Source organism: Pelmatolapia mariae, linkage group LG18 (genome assembly GCF_036321145.2).
Source record: "Pelmatolapia mariae isolate MD_Pm_ZW linkage group LG18, Pm_UMD_F_2, whole genome shotgun sequence".
NCBI lineage: Eukaryota > Metazoa > Chordata > Actinopteri > Cichliformes > Cichlidae > Pelmatolapia > Pelmatolapia mariae.
The window spans coordinates 22,805,557-22,822,999 of record NC_086243.1 but is presented as its reverse complement, the minus strand read 5'-3'; the positions used below and the strand labels follow the sequence as shown (position 1 = coordinate 22,822,999).

Sequence of the window (17,443 nt, the reverse complement as noted above, 5' to 3'; positions counted from 1 at the left end):
ATTTAATACATTTAATAGTTTAATAATATATATTTGTAATACAGTATTAGATATAATACCGATAAGGATCATTCTATTACATAGAACTATTGTGTTTTTATTAAGAATTTGGATACAAACAATACATGGTATGACCTGCTATGATCTATGGTTTGGAGACGATGGCACTGACAGAAAGAGACGAGTTTATTAGAATTTAGCATATCAGAGGGAAAGTCAGGTTGAACGGTTTGGACATTTGCAGAGGAGATAGTGGATAAACTAGTGTTGGAATTGCCAGGAAGCAAGAGAAGAGGAAGACGACAAAGTAAATTCATGGATGTAGTGAAGGAGGCCATGCAGAGGAATGGTGTGACAGAGGAGTTTGCTAGGGCCAGGGTGAGATGGAGGTAGATGGGCTGGTGTGAGGGTCTCTAAAGAGAGCAGCCAAAAAAAGGAGAAGATAATAGAATAATGTGAATGTAGTCCCAGCAAACTGGGAAAAGTACAGTGCCCCAGAGTGGAACACAAACACTGTTGCCAGCTAAAGCATTTTCTCTAAAGCCTTCTCACTTCCATTCACAAAAAGACAACACATGACTTTTTTCAGCTTGAAAATGATTGAGCAGATAATTGCCTTGACTGTTGCAGCAACTATTTGTATCCACCAGACAATAGATGATGGAGTTATATGATTACATAGTCATCCAGGTCATGAAACACTAAAGAGGTTGAATTAAAGGCAACTGTCCTTCCTGTTTGATCCTAAAAACATTTAACCGCTCATTCGAGAAGCTTCGTCAGTTCTAAAAGCTGCCTCGACACGCCAGGACATGTTTGTGTGTGCTCCCCTGACTCAGTAGCTCTGGGGTGTTATTAAGGTCACAGGAGCCAATTCTTGTTTTTAAACAAGTCATTAAAACTGAAAAAAAGAGATCAAAGAAAAAGCCCCAAACTAATATATTAAATTAATACTCATGACGAATGTATGCAAACTTCACACAATATTCTCATTGAGCCCAACCTATTGATTCCATGTAATGACAAGAAGATGCAGATTTCTGTGTAGAAAAACCCCCACTTTATTTACAGTATAAGAAATGCAAAAAAAATGTATCAAGCATCAAAATCCAGAATATTTAAATATGTCATTATTTTGTTTATAAAATATTTCCAAAATATGATTACTATGCTCTGCACATCAGCCTACGGGAGCGTTTAGCAGCTTTCAAGAATAATTCAAGAAGCTATAATCAGACGAGCAAAGAAAAGTGATGTAGGACCTTATCGGCGTCTGATACTGTGTCTTAAAGTCCACATCACTTTCACTCCACTGCAGCTGCTGCTGTTAAATGTATAAAACATTCAACAGGAACCTGAAATGTTGATCTTCAGTCCAGTTCAGCACAGTGTAAACAAATCCACCACAGCAGCAGCTCACCAGAGCGTGCTGTTGTACCCTGCTTTGGTTTACATTTCTCCACTGGTCAGGCAGTCTCACTGCTGGCAGATGGAGGTGAGTTGTTTTCTGCGTCGTGGAGGTGGTCGGCGGATTTTATGACATCGGGATCTCTTGGACTTGCCACCATCTCCTCACTGTTGCAGTTAATGGGGGAGCCGATCTCTGATGAGCGCTCCCCGGGCTTCTCAGGGGTGGCCTGCAGTGGGGCGGTGGAGAGTGGCAGATTCATCATGTAAAGCATGCTACCAAGACGTCTGGACACCTGTAGAAGAAGAAGAGGAAGAGGGAAGGAGCACGCAGATGTTAACTGAAATAATTTGTGCTATAGTTGAGACATTAGCGTATAAGAATGAATGAAATACAATTAGTGAATAAACTTTTTCACAGTAGACATTTTAACTCTCATAGTAAAGAAAAAATTGGGTTTTTAATAGGGGCTGTACTCCACTAAGGACATGTTTGGTTAAACAAACTTTACTTTATCCCTTTAATAAAGTGAGGTAACTTCAGTTCAAATCTATGGAAGCTTGTTTCTGCAACAACAACAACAACAACAAAATGTTAGCCAAAACTCAAAATTTCAGGTTATTATCTTAAAAAATTTGACTTACTGACTCAAACTTCTGAGACAATTTGAAATTTCTAGTTATTGAGTCAGAATTTTGGGATAATAGCCGAAAGCAAAAATGGTCTTTTGTCACTGGTGGAAACAAGCTTCCACACAAAGCCCATAAAACACTCAGCAAGGATATTTATAAAACCATTTCAATGATCATATAATTAAAAAAAAAAAGGGTTTAGATAATTTTAAATATTCGCCTTTACTTTAGATTCTACACAGCCTCCTCACATGGAGTTGTATATATAAGCGGTCATGTAAATAAACCTTTATTCAAGATTTATCCTCGTACATCAGATAATCCCTTCAAATCCTGTCTTTGGTGGCTCAGGATTGCATTTCCAGTCAGAATCTGTGTTTTTGTACCTGTGAGCGGATCTTAAGAGCTGGCCCCAGCTTCAGTCCCAGTGTATCCAATAAATGCTCCTCTGATAGGAGGGGCAGCGTCTCTCCGTCAATCATGTGGTCCTTGAAAGTCTATTAAAAATAACCCAACATTAGAAAGTCACAACAGAATAAATTTAGAGGCGGCAACTACATAAATGTGAGGCTACTAACCTGGGCATACTCTGAACACGTGGGAATACTGTTAATAAAGTTGTACACATCATTCACTGTCCACTTCCTGATGTCTTCGGGCACCTCCTCACCATTTAGAAAGAGATTTGGTGGGCCTTAAAAGACAAAAAATGCAAGTATATTAAATAACTGGCAGCAGAACATTTCACAGTTATAGGCACAAGTGTTATTATTTAATATTTCTCACCAGGAGGAAGGAAACCATTTCCAGGGACTGGGAACATGTAAGGGATCCCTGTTAGAGTTCCTCCAGTGGAAGGATACATGAATTTCTCCTGGAAAGCCGAACATTGGCTGGATATGTCTTTATCATTTGTTCCACTGTTGGCTGCGTCTGAACTCCCATCTTGGCTGTTCACGCAGGCTTTCCGGAGGCCTGGCTCCCCATCTTTGTAGTTCTTCCTGCTTACAGTGGTGAGTTCAGGGTCTACTTTGGCCTGATGATGTGTCTTACTGGTGGAACACTCCTCTCCCATGTCCCCCTTTGGCTCAAGCTCCTTCTCCTCCCCCGATGCGGCCCCTGGGCTCTGCTCTACACTTTTATCTTCAGTCTGGCCCTTCACGTTGGACACATGGCTCTCCATACTCTTGTGAACAGTTGGCCTCCGACCTGCTCTGCGCCCCCGCTCTCTGTGCAGCGTGCTTATTGCTGGATATGGGTTGGCTGACATGAGAATATTGTTGGAGTGCAGTTCATCCAGGGTGGGCCGGTGGACGAAGACATCGTGGCCGTCTGGCATGCGCTGACGACCTCTAAACACCATGGGGTTGGAAGGGTATGACATGGGATTTTCAATTCCCATCAAGCCTTTCTGGTGTGCGTTCTCCAGCTCCTTCTGATGCAGGATGGCGTTCATTTCCATTCTGAAAAGAAGTGCATACAAATATTTTAGACATATTTGTGCAGCAGTGGTGATGGAGCCATGATATAAAACCCTTGCTGCAGCATGGGTGGGGGGATTAAGTCTCAGTCGTATTCAGTAAAAACAGTGATGCAAAGCAGCGTGTGGGTGGAATAATTTCTGTGAGATGATGATGATGGTGATGATGATATTCGGCATGTAATACCTGGCTATATTTTGCTTGTGAATGAGCTCCTGTCGCCGGGCAACAGTTTCCATGGGCTCTGAGGGTAAGAAGCCATACCCAGCTGAGAAACAGGAAGAAACAGACAGGCTGTCAATGCCTATCACCCTGCATTAAAGCGACACAGGCTGTCTGGGAATTATCTTAGGCGATATTTCTGTGGCGCTCACCTGGTGCAGGGAAACCTCTTCCAGGAAGGACGTTGGCATGAGGAGGCAGAGGTGGACCGAGGTGAGGGCCCATGTGCATCTGCCTAGCTTCAGACGGGACCATCTCGGTAGGTGGAACTAACTCCCTGATAAGAGGAAAAAACAAAGAAGAAAACTTATGAACTAGAAAACACTTTAAAAAGCATATATTTGTAGGATCAAAATGTGGAGGACCAAAGTGGCCAAAAACAAAGTGTGTATTACTCTATTTATGTTTCGTTTTTAAAATTAATTTATTTGTATTTATGAATTACTGTTTTCATATTTATTTCCCCTTAATTATTATTTTTTTTTTTTTTTCGCTGACATTTCTTTATGCATTTCTGTTTCACATAAATTTAGTTTTAACTGAGAGATTTTCAAAAAGCCTCTTCAAGGAGGGGAATAAATTAGGCACATAAATTAATGCATACATAATAATTTTGGCAATTTTGGAGCTCCATATAAAAACAGCTGGTTTGCGAGGTCTATTTTAGCCTTATAAACATTTTAATTGTCCAAAAGAACAGAAAAGAGCAGCAGATTTTTCACACGGACACCTCTTGCAGCATTTTCTTCTACTCGTTTTCTTGTGGTTGCCCTTTTTCAGACAACTATTGTTGTAAGTTTAGGAGAGAATTCAGCTACAGACCTCTCCATGAACCGAGGTTCGAACTGTGCGGGGACCCCCTGTAACCTCTGCTGCCCCTGGGCAAGGATCTGCGGTGCCATAGCCATCTGGTTCCTCATTATTAGCTCCTGCCTCTGCCTCAGCTCTGCAAGAAATGAAAAAGCACCACAGGTCACCGGGAGGCCGTTTTAGCTGCTTCACCTGGAGCATGCACCGACTGTTAAAGCTGGAGCCTCCAGGTGCTACTGAGCAATCCACCAACGTGCAAACACGGCGTGAGGGAAGGTGACGGAAAACAGGCTTGATCACCAAATACAAATACAGAATCCAAATTGCCAAATACAGAATCAACTCTGTCTATAAATAAAACCTGAAAAGTTAAATAATATTTTCTTGGTTTATGTTGTTACGCTGCTCATCCTCCTCACCTCCAGCAGACATCCCATTGACGAGTCGGTACCAGTGCTTCTCATCCAAAGACCCCTGCTCCCCTAGCGCTGTCATCTTCCTCAGCTGCTCCCGTGGGGTCATGACACACTCACGACCTTTGACCTCCACCTGAATGCTGTTAAGAAAGAGAGCCAACTGAAGGATTTCTATAAACTAGACAGTTTACTTGACACATTGATCCTATAACGCTCCGCATGGCAGGTAAAATAAAATCACAGAAGATTATTTCTCACAGTAGCTGAAACCGAGCCAACTACAAACCCCTCAGTGCTGGGTGCGTTTTTGTAATTCCTTCACATCACCACTAGAGAGAAGCAGTTCTCTATCTCACGTTGATTACTGAACATTGCAGGTAAATTCTGCCTAGCGTCTGTTATTACATACTTTATGACTGCAAAGATGCAGCAGTGATTTCAGCAGCATGTAAATATTTGTAAACGGCCTGTAAGCGACCTTTTTAACTACAGCTAAGTATAACTCTTACCTCACCTTTTCCACAGACCTGGCCTTAAGTATTAATCTTAAACCTACCTTAACGCTAATACCTCGCCGTAATGCAAATCAATCCCGAACCGTTAAATCCAAATCCTAACCCCGTACGAAGGCCAGAACAAACAACTGGACGATTTCCTCTCATCTTTTCTGTCCTTGCAAGTGCTGCTGGTCCTCCTGTACAGGGATAGAGACGCACTCACATGTGCGCTCACCCCAGATACCCGCATTGTTCTCGGCTGAACCAGCAGCTTGTGCAGATAAGTGCAATCGACTTACAGACCTCCAATTAGCCTTCCACACTGCAGAAATCCCATTACAAAATATGATACTGTAAACGACAGTAATCCAGCGCTGCTAATCCAGGGCCGGTGTGCATCTGGAGACATGAATATGGATGCTCACCCCACAGAACCACCTCTTCATATGAGGTTTGCTGATTAAACTGATGAGCCTGCCAGTGCAGGGACATGTGTAAGCTGTGCACATGCACTTGGACATATTATTTCTGCTGTACCGCCCCCCTCCGTCAAATGCTGCCATTGGATTTGCCCCCAGGCCTTGTGCATTACCCACAGTCTCTCAAGTTCCCTGTGAAGCCCATCTAATCTGACGACTTTAATCCCCCTGTTAGTTCTGCAACAGTCTGCCACCTACATCTGCTGACCTGCCTACTGTCCGCCCTACTGCCCCATCCAACCCCCGTCCCCACCTTCACAGGTCCCTGCTACCCTCAGGATCCTATTAGCTAAGTCCTGGCTATACAGCACTTTAAAGGGATGTGTTGGAGGTAATCCGCACGTTTAGAGTTTTACCCTCAGCAAACCTTGCCTGTAAGCATCCCGGACAATACACCCTAAGTGCTAAGCCTATTAGTCTCCATTAGCTCCCAGGATGTCCCCAAAACACCTTGGGGATAAATCTGGGGATGCAATCGGTTTATGTGGAGCTATGTGGCGGGAACACATGCCCCCTTCACCTCCCTCTCTGCCAATGTCACCGCAGCCATCAGCAAATAAGAAGAAATGTATTTACACGGCATTAATGTCCGTGTAAATCCCGAGTGGGCACTGAGCTCCGAGCCTCGCCTGAAGTGTCATCGCCTTTACACACAGCCAATATTTACACTTTCATCAGAAAGGAAGTAAACTGCAGAATTTATTTAAAGACTAATTGTTTTTCAGAGTGTGGATAAACACCTAACATAGTTTAAATCAGTCAACATGTCAACGAAGTAACAGAAGTCTGATTCCAATGAGCCTCTAAGGAAAGTGCGATAGATCGCGTTATGTGATTACAGTAAAGTTCATTTTCACGAAAAAGATAATCCAGTGATGTTTGAAATATTCTGAACGTTTCATAGAAACACTTTCAGCTATTTCGTGAATAATCACGACGCCTTCAAAATCCAAATAATAATGAAAAAAAGATCTCATTTATAATTCTGTTCTCTTTTTGTAAAACAAACAGAAAAAACAGTTACATCCTCTGACACACTGATGTCAGGACATAAGGTCACGTTCATCAGTGGCAGTGCCAGATATTTACCTGTTAATGTTCACCTCTTACACTGTTAGACCCACGTCAAAGCAGCCATTTTGAGTTTAAATACACGGAAAACAAAAGTGCTGCTGATCACACTGTACCTAAATACAGGTTCACTCTCAGCAGCAACACCTGTGTTTACCTGCGATCCAATTTTTAAACAGCTGCACAGATAAATACGGTGTGACGAAGATCTAAAATTCCTTAAAACTGGGCATAATAGTTTTTTTTATTGCAAATTTAAATATCCGCTGGTAAACGGGGAAATATTCATTATTATCTTAAACATCAGCATCATTATCACAGTAAGCACTTTTCCTCATTTAAGTCAATTTATTACTTCAACTCACGTTTCTGCACACACAGCATATGACACCCTGTCTCCTTCAGTTTAACAGATTAATTCACATCAAGCATCATAAACAGAAAATGTACTTTAGGTACCTAAATGTACCTGAAGTGTGTGAGGTTTGCTGTTGATATAACATTTTAAATTTGGGTTCAGCCTGTGCACAGACTATGCATAACTTCCTGCTGTGCATTTGCACTTTCTTTCTTTTCTTTCTTTCCTTTTGAGCTGACATATAAATAAGTCTGCTAGGATTCTCAGCAGAACAACACAAAGTGTTTTTAAACAGCGAGTCTGATATTTATTGAAATTAATGCTTTGCTCTTTAAATGTGATGCATCAGAGGCAGAAACTGGAGTGTCTGTGAACTTGAGCCATTCAGAGGAATCCTTTATAAGGCCTGTTGGAAACAGCTAACACTCTGATCACGTTAAGTCTCTTAAGTGAATTCGTAGCCTGAGACTGAGTTTACTGCAGTAACAAATCTTCAAAACTGGCTTCTTTTGAAGTGAGACATGCAAATTTGAAGTGGTCGCAGTGTTTTTCTTGTTTTTCTAAGTGAAACTTTAGTCAAAGGTGAGCTACGGAAACTCTTGTCATATTTCCTTGACAAGCAGAGGCCACACCGCAGCTGCCAAATCCGGGGATTGGACTCTTTGGATTTACTGTTGCCTGGTTAATCTCATTACAAGCATGAATTAAAGGGAAAAATTGCTGACAACTTAGATGGAGCCCTGAGGAGGTCATATCAGACAAGACAGAAGTATTGTCTAGCCTTTCCTAATCCCCTCACAAAACACACATGAGCTAAAGCCATGCAAATACTGTCAGTTGCATGAAGCAGATTAGATTTTGTGACAATAAGTGCCGAGTTGCAGATATCACTAGTTTAAGAAATGCTTGTGATCATAAACTCACATAACAAAGTGTTGATTGAAAGGATGAGTATTAATTTATATGTGCAAATGCAAAAAATATGCAAGAAGCCAATCCGGAAATACTCAGTGAGCGCTATATGCAAAATCTGGGCTAGTTATCATGTTAATTATTTGGATTTCAAGGTTGTCCTTTAATTGTATTGGCCTTTAGATTATCCACATACAGAAAAAAATGATGCATGACAATATTTAGCATAAAAAGTTTTGCAGTTTTGTATTTTTTGTGGGTTTTGTGGGTAACAGTAACTTTACTCATATATGGCACTTTTACAAAATGCATTGGCAGAAAAGCAAAAGCAGAACGGCAAATTCCAATAGAAAGCTGGACATTAAAAACAGAATACAACTAAACATAAGACAGGATGTCCTATAACATCACTGAGTTTGTGACAATTAAAGACATAAAACTGTTAGACGGGAACGTACAGAGAAAATCAATCAGTGTAAAATACTGAAAGAGGATGTTTTCATCCACCTACCTTTAGGTTCACACTGCTGAGCAGAGATTGAAGATGCCGGTGTCTCAATTCCAGAAAAATGAAAAAGCCAATAAACTAAAATCAAGTTAAAAATGTTTCCCCAAAAGTTTTTGGCGAGCTCACAGATCTTCGTCTTTCCCTCTTTCACGTCCAACTAAATGGCCTCCTAGGACTTCTGGCCAAGTGGTTTGAGTTCAGTCTGCTGCCAGCTAACTGCCTTAACTAAAAAAGACCTGTTAAATACTGATTCATTTCATCTCCATTAGCTGGCCTTATCTCCTGTTTTAAGCCCTCCCTGCCCTGACATCACTATGATCTCCCATCCAACTGCTTGCTGCACCTTGCAACTGATGTGTAATTACTGAAGCAGCACTGGCCCTAAGCATGGAGTGCTAAACCTCTTTCAACGTTCACCTCACTAATCCCTTGTTAGCACTTTAGGCCATAGTTAAGACACCTAAATGCTTAGCTTCCTTTTCCAGTAGTTAAGTGACCAACCCCTCCTTAGCTGCTCTGTGGCCACCTGCAGGGAAACTGCATGGCGCAGGTTGCAGACCTCCTACTGCTCTAGTTTTTGTTGTTTGTTCGCATGTCTAGTTTGAATGTCAGAAGTATTGCTCTCCACAGGGTGCCAAAGGGCTGACCCAAACATGCTTGGTGGTAATTTGGCAGAAATCCGACTAAATGTTGGCCAGATCATCCTCTCAGACCTCTTAATCTGACAGTTTGTGCTCACCAGCCGCTTACAGCATAGAGCTGCACTTCTAGGAATGATGTTTTCCTTAATGCCTGGGGTTTGTGGGGGGTGGAGGGACACAGGTGGTGGGTTGGTAGGACATTTTAAATGGAGTGGGACAGTCTGGTGCTTCTGTATCTCTTTGCAAGGAAGCAATGAGCCTCCAGAGAGCTGAGAGAAACTAGAGCTGAGCACCCTGACTGCTCATCATATACATGCCAAATACATCAGTTAAAGGCAAAAAGGGAAAAGTAGAGACTTTTAACTATTTATTTTTATATACAGTGGACCAAATATGTTAGAATCCACCACCAATGAGATGTTACTAATGTGTTAGGTTTTTATTTTTTAATGTAAACTCACATTTAACGGTGCTAAATCAACCAAATTCCCATGCAATACTGCAGAGGTCACATCATCAGTGTAAGTGCTTCTCAGCAATGATTGCACTGCACTATAAAGCCTGATTGTAACTGCATTACAAGTTTTTTAAAAATACAATTTAAGTGATTAAACATCAGTTTAACATGTGACAATTCTTCATTTTCCTTGTAAAGGAAGGTTTCTTCCAGAGAATTTACTTCATCCTACCATAGGTGTGACCAATAATCTCAGCCGTGGGCAAAAGATGGCACCCAGTTTTATTTACGTCAGTGGTTCTGTGTCACTCCACAGCAGCAGTACTAATCAGTATAACACTCAAACTGCATATAACACTTCCTCTGTGGAGTTTGTGTGTTCTCCCGGTGCCTGTGTGGGCACTGGGATAACCCTGTGGGTACTCTAGCTATCTCCTACAGTCCAAAGATATGCGTGTTACATCAGCTGGTTATTCTAAATTAACCGTAGGTGTAAATGTGAGCATGCATAATTATCTGAGTATCGTTATCTGAGCTCTGCAATAGACTCGTGAACCTGTCCTGGGTGTATCACACCTTTCTTTCAGGGTTAGCCAGAGTTCTCAGGGCTGTCTTTAAACTTTTTTATCTGCTTTAAATACTATAACATGGACTAGCCCATCGTTTTTATGCAGATGACACCCACATTTACTCACTCATAAAAATAATTGAGGTGAACAAATACTGGCGTGTCTAAAGGACATTAAAGCATGAATAGGATAAAAATGTTTAATTTTTTCAATGAAAAAATGTCTCCAGACAATGACCTCAGTCATAGTATTTGTGTTGTATTTGTATTGTATTTGTGTTGCCTGTCTCGTAGACCTGGGTCCTCTGCAGGTGTGTGTTAAACCCACTGGATTATGATTTACTACTTGTTTTTTTTTATTTGTTTTATTTGTTTTTTATTGTTTTGCTGCTTTGTACAGCACTTTGTCAAACCCTGTAGTTTTTTTAAAAGCACCATATAAATACAATTAGATTCAATAAAATATTTTAAAAATAAGAAAAATGCAACATATTGTTTTATACATCATTTTAGGTGATAAAATACACTAAACTAAGAGTATCAGATGAACCAGCTGAAGTAACATTATTTAGTATTCCTATGTTTTTTTTTAAATTGGGTCAGCATATTTCTTGTGTGTTTAAGCAGTGATTTGGGAGACAACTAGTTTTTTTTTTTAAAATAAAAACAACAGCATTAATAAAGTACTTAAGAATTAAGAGAACAAAGCATTAGGACATCTAAACCGCTAATTTAGGAATCTCCTGGGGGTAAGCTTTTTATAAGGGATTTCTGTCCAAGTTGCTTGCACCCAGTATTATGGAGTCACAGTGAGGCAAAGGGATCAGAGCAGGTTTAACCTCAAGAAACGGGTCTGGCTATAAATTCACTGGGTCAGTACAGACACCATCCATCTTCTAATTACAGCAACAATCTGGTGTCCGGATCACCTGCATTTCCTGTCTTCTTCTCCACACCAAATGACGACTGTACCGAAGCCGTAATCCCTCTAAGTTGGAAGCATTACGTCTTTTGTGGCTGGTGGAAATCTTGTTTAGGTCTTGATTACTGTGAGATAATGGATAGTAGGATTCTTCAGGATCAAGATTCCCTGAAATAACAGTTTGTGTTGGAGTTCCTGAACAAAAACTGTGAAGATGTGCTGATTTTATACATTTTAACTTAAACACTGAATCCAAAAAAGATATTGTTGTGTGTCTGACTGGAGGAAACATGAAAAAGGTTTCAATTATTTTAGCATATCTGGAGGTTAGAGTTAGTTTTGTGTGTGACACATCAGGTATGTTGTGTCAAGGCTATCCGCAAAAATAGGTCTCTTCACATGTACACTAGAAAACTGTGTTGTTCTGCAATGACAAATTAGATGAAGTTAAAAAAATCGGCAGATTTAATAAAAAAAGAAAACCGATTCGTGGTATTGTGTTAATAGAACCTGACAAATAACAGATTTTTAAGACTGAAACCAACACCAATATTTAACAATTCGATATATTGGGCATTTTTATTTCTTTCAGAGATCCTAAACATAAAACGATTTCCATAAAATTTGTCACATGCAATTATACCACAAGTCATGGATTACCCATAATGCTCTACCAGACTCTGGTCAGATCAGCTGATTTTTGTAGTTTGTGGAATTTCAAAAGCAGGAAACTTGCACAGTGCCCTCTGGTGGACCAACTTTGCAACACTGACATTCCTAACATGGCTGAAGGGTGTTTCTCCTGTCTCTTCTTTACTTTTTCAGTTTTTCATTTATTAGTCATTATAAATATCGATACCTATGTATCAGCTGATATATCACTGCCAGCAACATATTTGTGGGCTTCTTCTGCTATAAACTGTGGGCAGTAAATGTTAAAGAGATCATCAGGATAAATCCTTATAAGTTATGTACTTGTACCTCAGTGGATCGCTCCTACTCACTTGGGGAAGCCACTGCTCCAAAGAATTCTGTTCACAAATTGAATTATCTCTGAAAATGTTTTAGCAGTTAAGATGTATTTATGAATATTTTGGTTTTTATTGCATTGAAAAAAGGTTTTGTATTATATAATAATGATGAATGATGACTTTTTATCATTAAGTTATGATTAATCAGTAAGAGCACCTGCTGTTTTCAGACAATCCTTTGGAGTCCTTATCTCCTCTAGATGGGGCACACACAAGCAAAGGAAGCCATCTTATATTATACATAATCACCTTTGGTTCCCACTATATTTTTCTTTAAATGTTATTCAACAGTCAAGTTCTGCATACTTATCTAACTTTCACACGAAACTAATCTCTTTCTGTCTGAGGCCCCAATTCTGGAGTAGATGAGAATGGGACCAGATGTTGAGCATCTCATACCTGCTTCCTCAAAATAACCTCACATGCTAATGGGAAGGCGGGGCTGATCACCGACAGGTGTATAAACATTGAATGAAAACACAGAGCGTCACTACTACCCAGTAAAACAGGCAAGTGAGTAACACCCGCATGTACCCCCTGTTCTTTATGCTTTATCTTTAAAAGCTGACAAACTTTTTTTTTTGTTCTTTACAGGTTGTGGAGAAAAATGAATGCCATCCAGGTGATTTCCCTCACTTTGCTGTCCATTGTGGCAGCCGGTGCTCAGTCTATAAAACCAGGAAGATGCCCCGTGCCTGCCGTTCAGGAGAAATTTGATGCTGCAAGGGTGAATACCAAACTCCTCACTCTGAGTTGTATTTTAATTTATCTTCATTAAGGTAAACTGGAATGTCCAGTGTGCACATCTGCCTCACAAACAAAACCAATTCAACTTCCTCTACAGTATCTTGGTAAATGGCATGAGATCCAGAGACTGTCAAACAGCTTCCAGAAGGGCCAGTGCAGCACTGCCACCTACAGCCTGCAAAGCCCAGGAGTCGTTGGTGTCCTCAACAAGGAGCTGCTGTGAGTACTTCAGTGCCTGAGAGTACTCAGGCACAGAGCTGAGGCTGTTAGTCTGCTCTCCTTTGCTCACTGATCCGTTATCCGAATAATGTTTGTACAAGTCAGAGTCTTTGTCCTGCACCATTTCTCTGGAATACATGTAAAAGATATAGATATGGATATATCCATGGTGCTGTCTGTGGTGCTGGAAGAGCAGATTTGTCATTGGAACCGTGTCCTCTCAGTCCTGCTCTTCAGTCTCTTCTTAGATTTAAAATATCATTTACAATAAATGGTTAATTCCTCAAACCTCAGACTGCATCTGAAAAATATTTTAGATGAGACACAGTTTAGGTTTTACCATAATGTATAACCAGTAAATGAATAAGTCTATAGAGAAGAAGGATTCATCCTGAATCCAATCCATAAAAGTTTACCACTCCAGCTCAGTTTAAATGACTCTGTGGAGTCAGTTGTGTTTAATCGAGCCTTCTGCTGACACTTTTTTTCAGTTCTGTTTTAACATGGTTCTCTCTTGATATTGTGTTTTAATTGTTGTGCAGTGCTTTGTGACTTTCATGTCTGTGAAAAGCACTACATAAGTTAACTTAATAAAGAAAAAAAAACCCAGGCTAGTCTGATTGTTAATGGCTGTGGTGTTCTCTGACTACCAGCCCACCCTTTAAGGAAATGACAAATCACCTGCTGACTACAACTCACCAACATTTCCTTTAAGAAGAACTTGAATTTTACATTTACAAACAAATAATACTAAATAAAATGAAAAGTACTTTGAAAGAGTAAATAAGTTGCTTTGACTCTGAACAGTCTGAACATAAAAAGTATTTTTCTTTTTAAAATAACTTTTAACTGTTTATCTGCTTAAGTCCTGACGGCACCATTGACAGCATCAACGGCACTGCCAAGGCCGCAAGTTCATCTGAGCCTGCCAAGCTGCTGGTCACCTTCTTTGAGAGTATGAACCCTTGTTTTTTGTTTTTACACACATATTAAACATTTTAAACTGGAGAGCTGAATTGTACAAAAATCCCTTTGCACTCACCTCCAGACACTCCCCCTTCCCCATACTGGGTTCTGTCCACCGACTACGACAACTTCGCCCTGGTCTACAGCTGTACTGAAATGGAATCGTTACATGGGGAGTTCATCTGGATCCTGAGCAGAAATCCCACCCTTCCTAAGGAGACCCTGGAGGAGCTGCAGAGCATCCTGTCCTCTTTTGGAGCCAGTGTGGAGAATCTGCTTGACACCAATCAGGATAGAGATTACTGCAGAGTCATGCACGAGTAAACATGTGCTGTGGTTATCACTGAATGTCTCCATGAGAGGTCAATGCAAAAAAAAATAAAATAAAAAAATAAAAAAATTGGGCCTACTGTCAGATATAATACAAGATTAATTAATAATAATTGCTAATATAATGTCTGCTTTAACTCTTTGGTCAATATTTATATTGTTGCACCAATAAAAGTGGACCATTCTCACTGCATTCCTTTTGTTTACTGTCTCAATATACAGCTGCTGACACTGACACACAACTGAACCAACACACATCTTTAAGGACAGCTGCATTAGACTGAATTAACTTTATTTGGGGTAACTTTATTTCACTTAATAGATACATTCATTTAAGGTAATTTTCTATTTTTAAAGTTGTGCTTTAGTGAAGCTGGGATCAAACTGGGGTACATTTGTGCCTGTGAGCTGGGTGGAGTCGGTGAAACACATCAAGAATGAAAAAAAGGGATAAAAAGGATTTTAAGTGGTGGTCAGGGTGGAATTCTTACACATTATTAATGAAGTATTTAAAACTGGGCTTTAAATGACTTTTCTCTCTTTTTTTAGTTTCCTTCACCTTGTTCCATAGAATAGGTTTTTGCTTTTTTATGTCTAAATCTTTTAACTGGAGCTGCTCATTTGTTAGGTTTCATCCTCAGCCTCTTTGCCTTCACTGTAGCTTAATGGAGATGAAATTGGGCTTTTCTTTTTCTTTTTCTTTTTTAAAGTCTGTTTTCCTTCATGGAGCACTTTGTTTTTTAAGTGGCAATAAAAATAAAGTGTATCATTAAGTTGGATTAGGAAAAAAGACAAAAAACACGTCATGTGACTGACAGCTAACTTTGCAACTCTGAAATTAACCAGTGAAAGGAAGAAGGCTAAAAACATGCTTTTAAGAAGGAGTCTAACCCCATCAGCAGTAAGTAAAGTTGAAAAGAAAAGTGCTGAAGGTGAAAGAGAAATTGGGACTTTTATCTTCTGGGCATTGTTGGAATTTAAATCCTAGTTTTAGATTTTAAAAGGTGCAGTTTGTGTTTGCAATGTCAAAATGGACAACATGAAATTTCTTTACACAGCTTTATTGTTGCATTGTCTTTGCATGTAATCATTGTGTCCCCTGCCTCAAAGTCCTGTGGGCTGAAGTAGGAGCGTACATTAACTGGTTCACTGGTTCACCGGGCTGCAGTAAGTCTCGTCCTGGTTGGTGGGGACCATGTTTTCCACGCTGACGCCGACAGAGTACAGTATGCCTTGGAGCTTCTCGAGGGTATCCTTAGAGAGGGTAGGCTTCCTGCTCAGGATCCAGGACAGCTCCACACGGAACAGGCCGTAGTCGGTGCAGCCGTAGACCAGAGAGTGACCGTCGTAGTCGGTGGACAGAACCCAGTAGGGGCCGGGAGGAGAGTCTGCAGGAGAGGTGAAAACAGCAGGGATATGTGGCTCACTTGAATCTGTCATGACTGAACTTGAAAGTCATTTATGACAACTTACTGTTGAAGGAGACCTCAAGCTTGGAAGGCTCAGCGGGGTCCTTGACTTTGGCAGAGCCGACGATGGCGTTAACGGTTCCATTATCGCTAATAAAATGAAACATGAAATAGAAATTAATTCTACTCGTGTACTTTCCTTCAATTATATATATTTTTTCCTACAAAATGCTCTCTTTGTATAATTCTGGAACAGTACAAAGGTTCAGCCAGTGACCCTGCGTGTTCATGAGGCATGAGTTTTGTTCAGGGACGTTGAAAACATCTGAAGCAAAAACGTCTAGAACGAGGATTTAAAAAGCAGAAGCAAGCGGTTGTACGGTAATGCTGTTTTTAGTAGAATGAAGCGGTGGTGTGAAGAATAAAAAGTCCTCCGATTATTACAATTATGTCAAGGACCATGTGTACTTCTGAGTTTATGCAGAAGTTTTCTTAAAAATTAAAACATTTTCAAAATGTCAAATCTAAACGGAAATATTTTAGCTGCTCACAGAAGCTCAGTGTTCAGGACCTCGATGACTCCAGGACTCAGCAGGGTGTAGTTAGCAGTGGCACACTGGCCTTTCTGGAAGCTTGTGGGCAACTTATGGATTTCATACCATTTTCCAATGTACTGCAGAGGAAGCACGAGATTCAGAGAGCCCATAATTAATATTTTGTGTTTGTAGGAAAAGCAGGTGTATAGATATCAGCTGTATGTCCCACAACATAAAACGGTAGAAGAGGAAAAAATTTAGTGTTCACCCTGTTGGCGTCAAAGTTGGCCTGAACAGCAGGCTGGGGACATTTGCCCAACCTCAAGACCTGAGCGCCGATCGCAACAACAGACAGTAGAGTCAATGCAAACACCTGTGCAGGCTTCATCTTCTCACCTCAACCTGCAGAGAATAAAAAACAAACAGCAAGAGTTCACGCTGGAGTTCACTGAACAAAACATGATGTGAGTGTCAGTTAGCGACAGAAAGAGCCAGAGATGTGAAAAGAATGAATAAATGTAGAGAAGAAACATAAAGAATCACTGCCACTGACTGTTTATTTGCAGGTAATCAGCTGCAGAACTCAGCCTCTGAGGTTCTTTTAAAGATTCAAATGCTTGCATCACTTCATTATCGATCATGGGTCCCACCTCTGTGTCATGATAGGGGGCCAGTGTGAGAGCTGGCACCTGTTCAAATAAATACTCTGTTCAAACAGTAACAGGTTGGTCATGTAATCACATCGCTGTGTTTGTTGGATCTCTTGGATCACTGCTCCCTCCTTCACATTTATTTTTTCCTGAAAGACAGACAACAAATATGA

At 40.5% G+C, this 17,443-nt stretch overlaps 3 protein-coding genes across 5 annotated transcripts; 1 reads left to right on the top strand and 2 right to left on the bottom strand.

The window, feature by feature from the left end:
* Positions 1–995: 995 nt before the first annotated feature.
* On the bottom strand, positions 996–9,165 carry samd7 (sterile alpha motif domain containing 7). Of its 3 annotated transcripts, none has more exons than XM_063461015.1 (9): positions 5,892–6,080; positions 4,973–5,109; positions 4,566–4,689; positions 3,896–4,020; positions 3,708–3,789; positions 2,827–3,503; positions 2,619–2,734; positions 2,427–2,537; positions 996–1,703 (listed from the first exon to the last, which is right to left on the bottom strand). In XM_063461015.1, the coding sequence occupies exons 2-9, from the start codon at positions 5,073–5,075 to the stop codon at positions 1,467–1,469; spliced, it is 1,575 nt and encodes a 524-aa protein (XP_063317085.1). In that variant the 5' UTR covers positions 5,076–5,109; positions 5,892–6,080; the 3' UTR covers positions 996–1,466. The 3 variants fall into 3 exon arrangements, with proteins under 3 accessions (XP_063317085.1, XP_063317084.1, XP_063317083.1); XM_063461014.1 differs by lacking the exon at positions 5,892–6,080 and adding an exon at positions 5,526–5,709; XM_063461013.1 differs by lacking the exon at positions 5,892–6,080 and adding an exon at positions 8,798–9,165 and having other exon boundaries at positions 998–1,703.
* Positions 9,166–13,020: 3,855 nt separating this feature from the next.
* Positions 13,021–14,669, top strand: LOC134617533 (apolipoprotein D-like). Its single transcript, XM_063462809.1, has 4 exons — positions 13,021–13,140; positions 13,258–13,379; positions 14,246–14,334; positions 14,428–14,669. Exons 1-4 carry the CDS (start codon positions 13,021–13,023, stop codon positions 14,667–14,669), a joined length of 573 nt encoding a protein of 190 aa, XP_063318879.1.
* A 1,152-nt stretch (positions 14,670–15,821) lies between these two features.
* Positions 15,822–17,011, bottom strand: LOC134617513 (apolipoprotein D-like). The gene is made up of 4 exons (XM_063462777.1): positions 16,889–17,011; positions 16,636–16,757; positions 16,149–16,234; positions 15,822–16,063 (listed from the first exon to the last, which is right to left on the bottom strand). The coding sequence occupies exons 1-4, from the start codon at positions 17,006–17,008 to the stop codon at positions 15,822–15,824; spliced, it is 570 nt and encodes a 189-aa protein (XP_063318847.1). The 5' UTR covers positions 17,009–17,011.
* Between the last annotated feature and the right edge of the window lie 432 nt (positions 17,012–17,443).

What these genes read in the sequence shown, in the direction of transcription:
- samd7 (XM_063461013.1), bottom strand. Translation starts at nt 5,075, where the DNA reads ATGACCCCACGGGAGCAGCTGAGGAAGATGACAGCGCTAGGGGAGCAG. An exon ending in CAATGGGATGTCTGCTGGAG is followed by an intron (nt 4,690 to 4,972) that starts GTGAGGAGGATG and finishes CATTTCTTGCAG; the next exon opens with AGCTGAGGCAGAGGCAGGAG. An exon ending in CTCTTAAGATCCGCTCACAG is followed by an intron (nt 1,704 to 2,426) that starts GTACAAAAACAC and finishes CTTCTTCTACAG; the next exon opens with GTGTCCAGACGTCTTGGTAG.
- LOC134617533 (XM_063462809.1), top strand. Translation starts at nt 13,021, where the DNA reads ATGAATGCCATCCAGGTGATTTCCCTCACTTTGCTGTCCATTGTGGCA. An exon ending in GTCCTCAACAAGGAGCTGCT is followed by an intron (nt 13,380 to 14,245) that starts GTGAGTACTTCA and finishes TATCTGCTTAAG; the next exon opens with TCCTGACGGCACCATTGACA. An exon ending in GCTGGTCACCTTCTTTGAGA is followed by an intron (nt 14,335 to 14,427) that starts GTATGAACCCTT and finishes ACTCACCTCCAG; the next exon opens with ACACTCCCCCTTCCCCATAC.
- LOC134617513 (XM_063462777.1), bottom strand. Translation starts at nt 17,008, where the DNA reads ATGAAGCCTGCACAGGTGTTTGCATTGACTCTACTGTCTGTTGTTGCG. An exon ending in CCAACTTTGACGCCAACAGG is followed by an intron (nt 16,758 to 16,888) that starts GTGAACACTAAA and finishes CTTCCTCTGCAG; the next exon opens with TACATTGGAAAATGGTATGA. An exon ending in GTCCTGAACACTGAGCTTCT is followed by an intron (nt 16,235 to 16,635) that starts GTGAGCAGCTAA and finishes TCATTTTATTAG; the next exon opens with CGATAATGGAACCGTTAACG.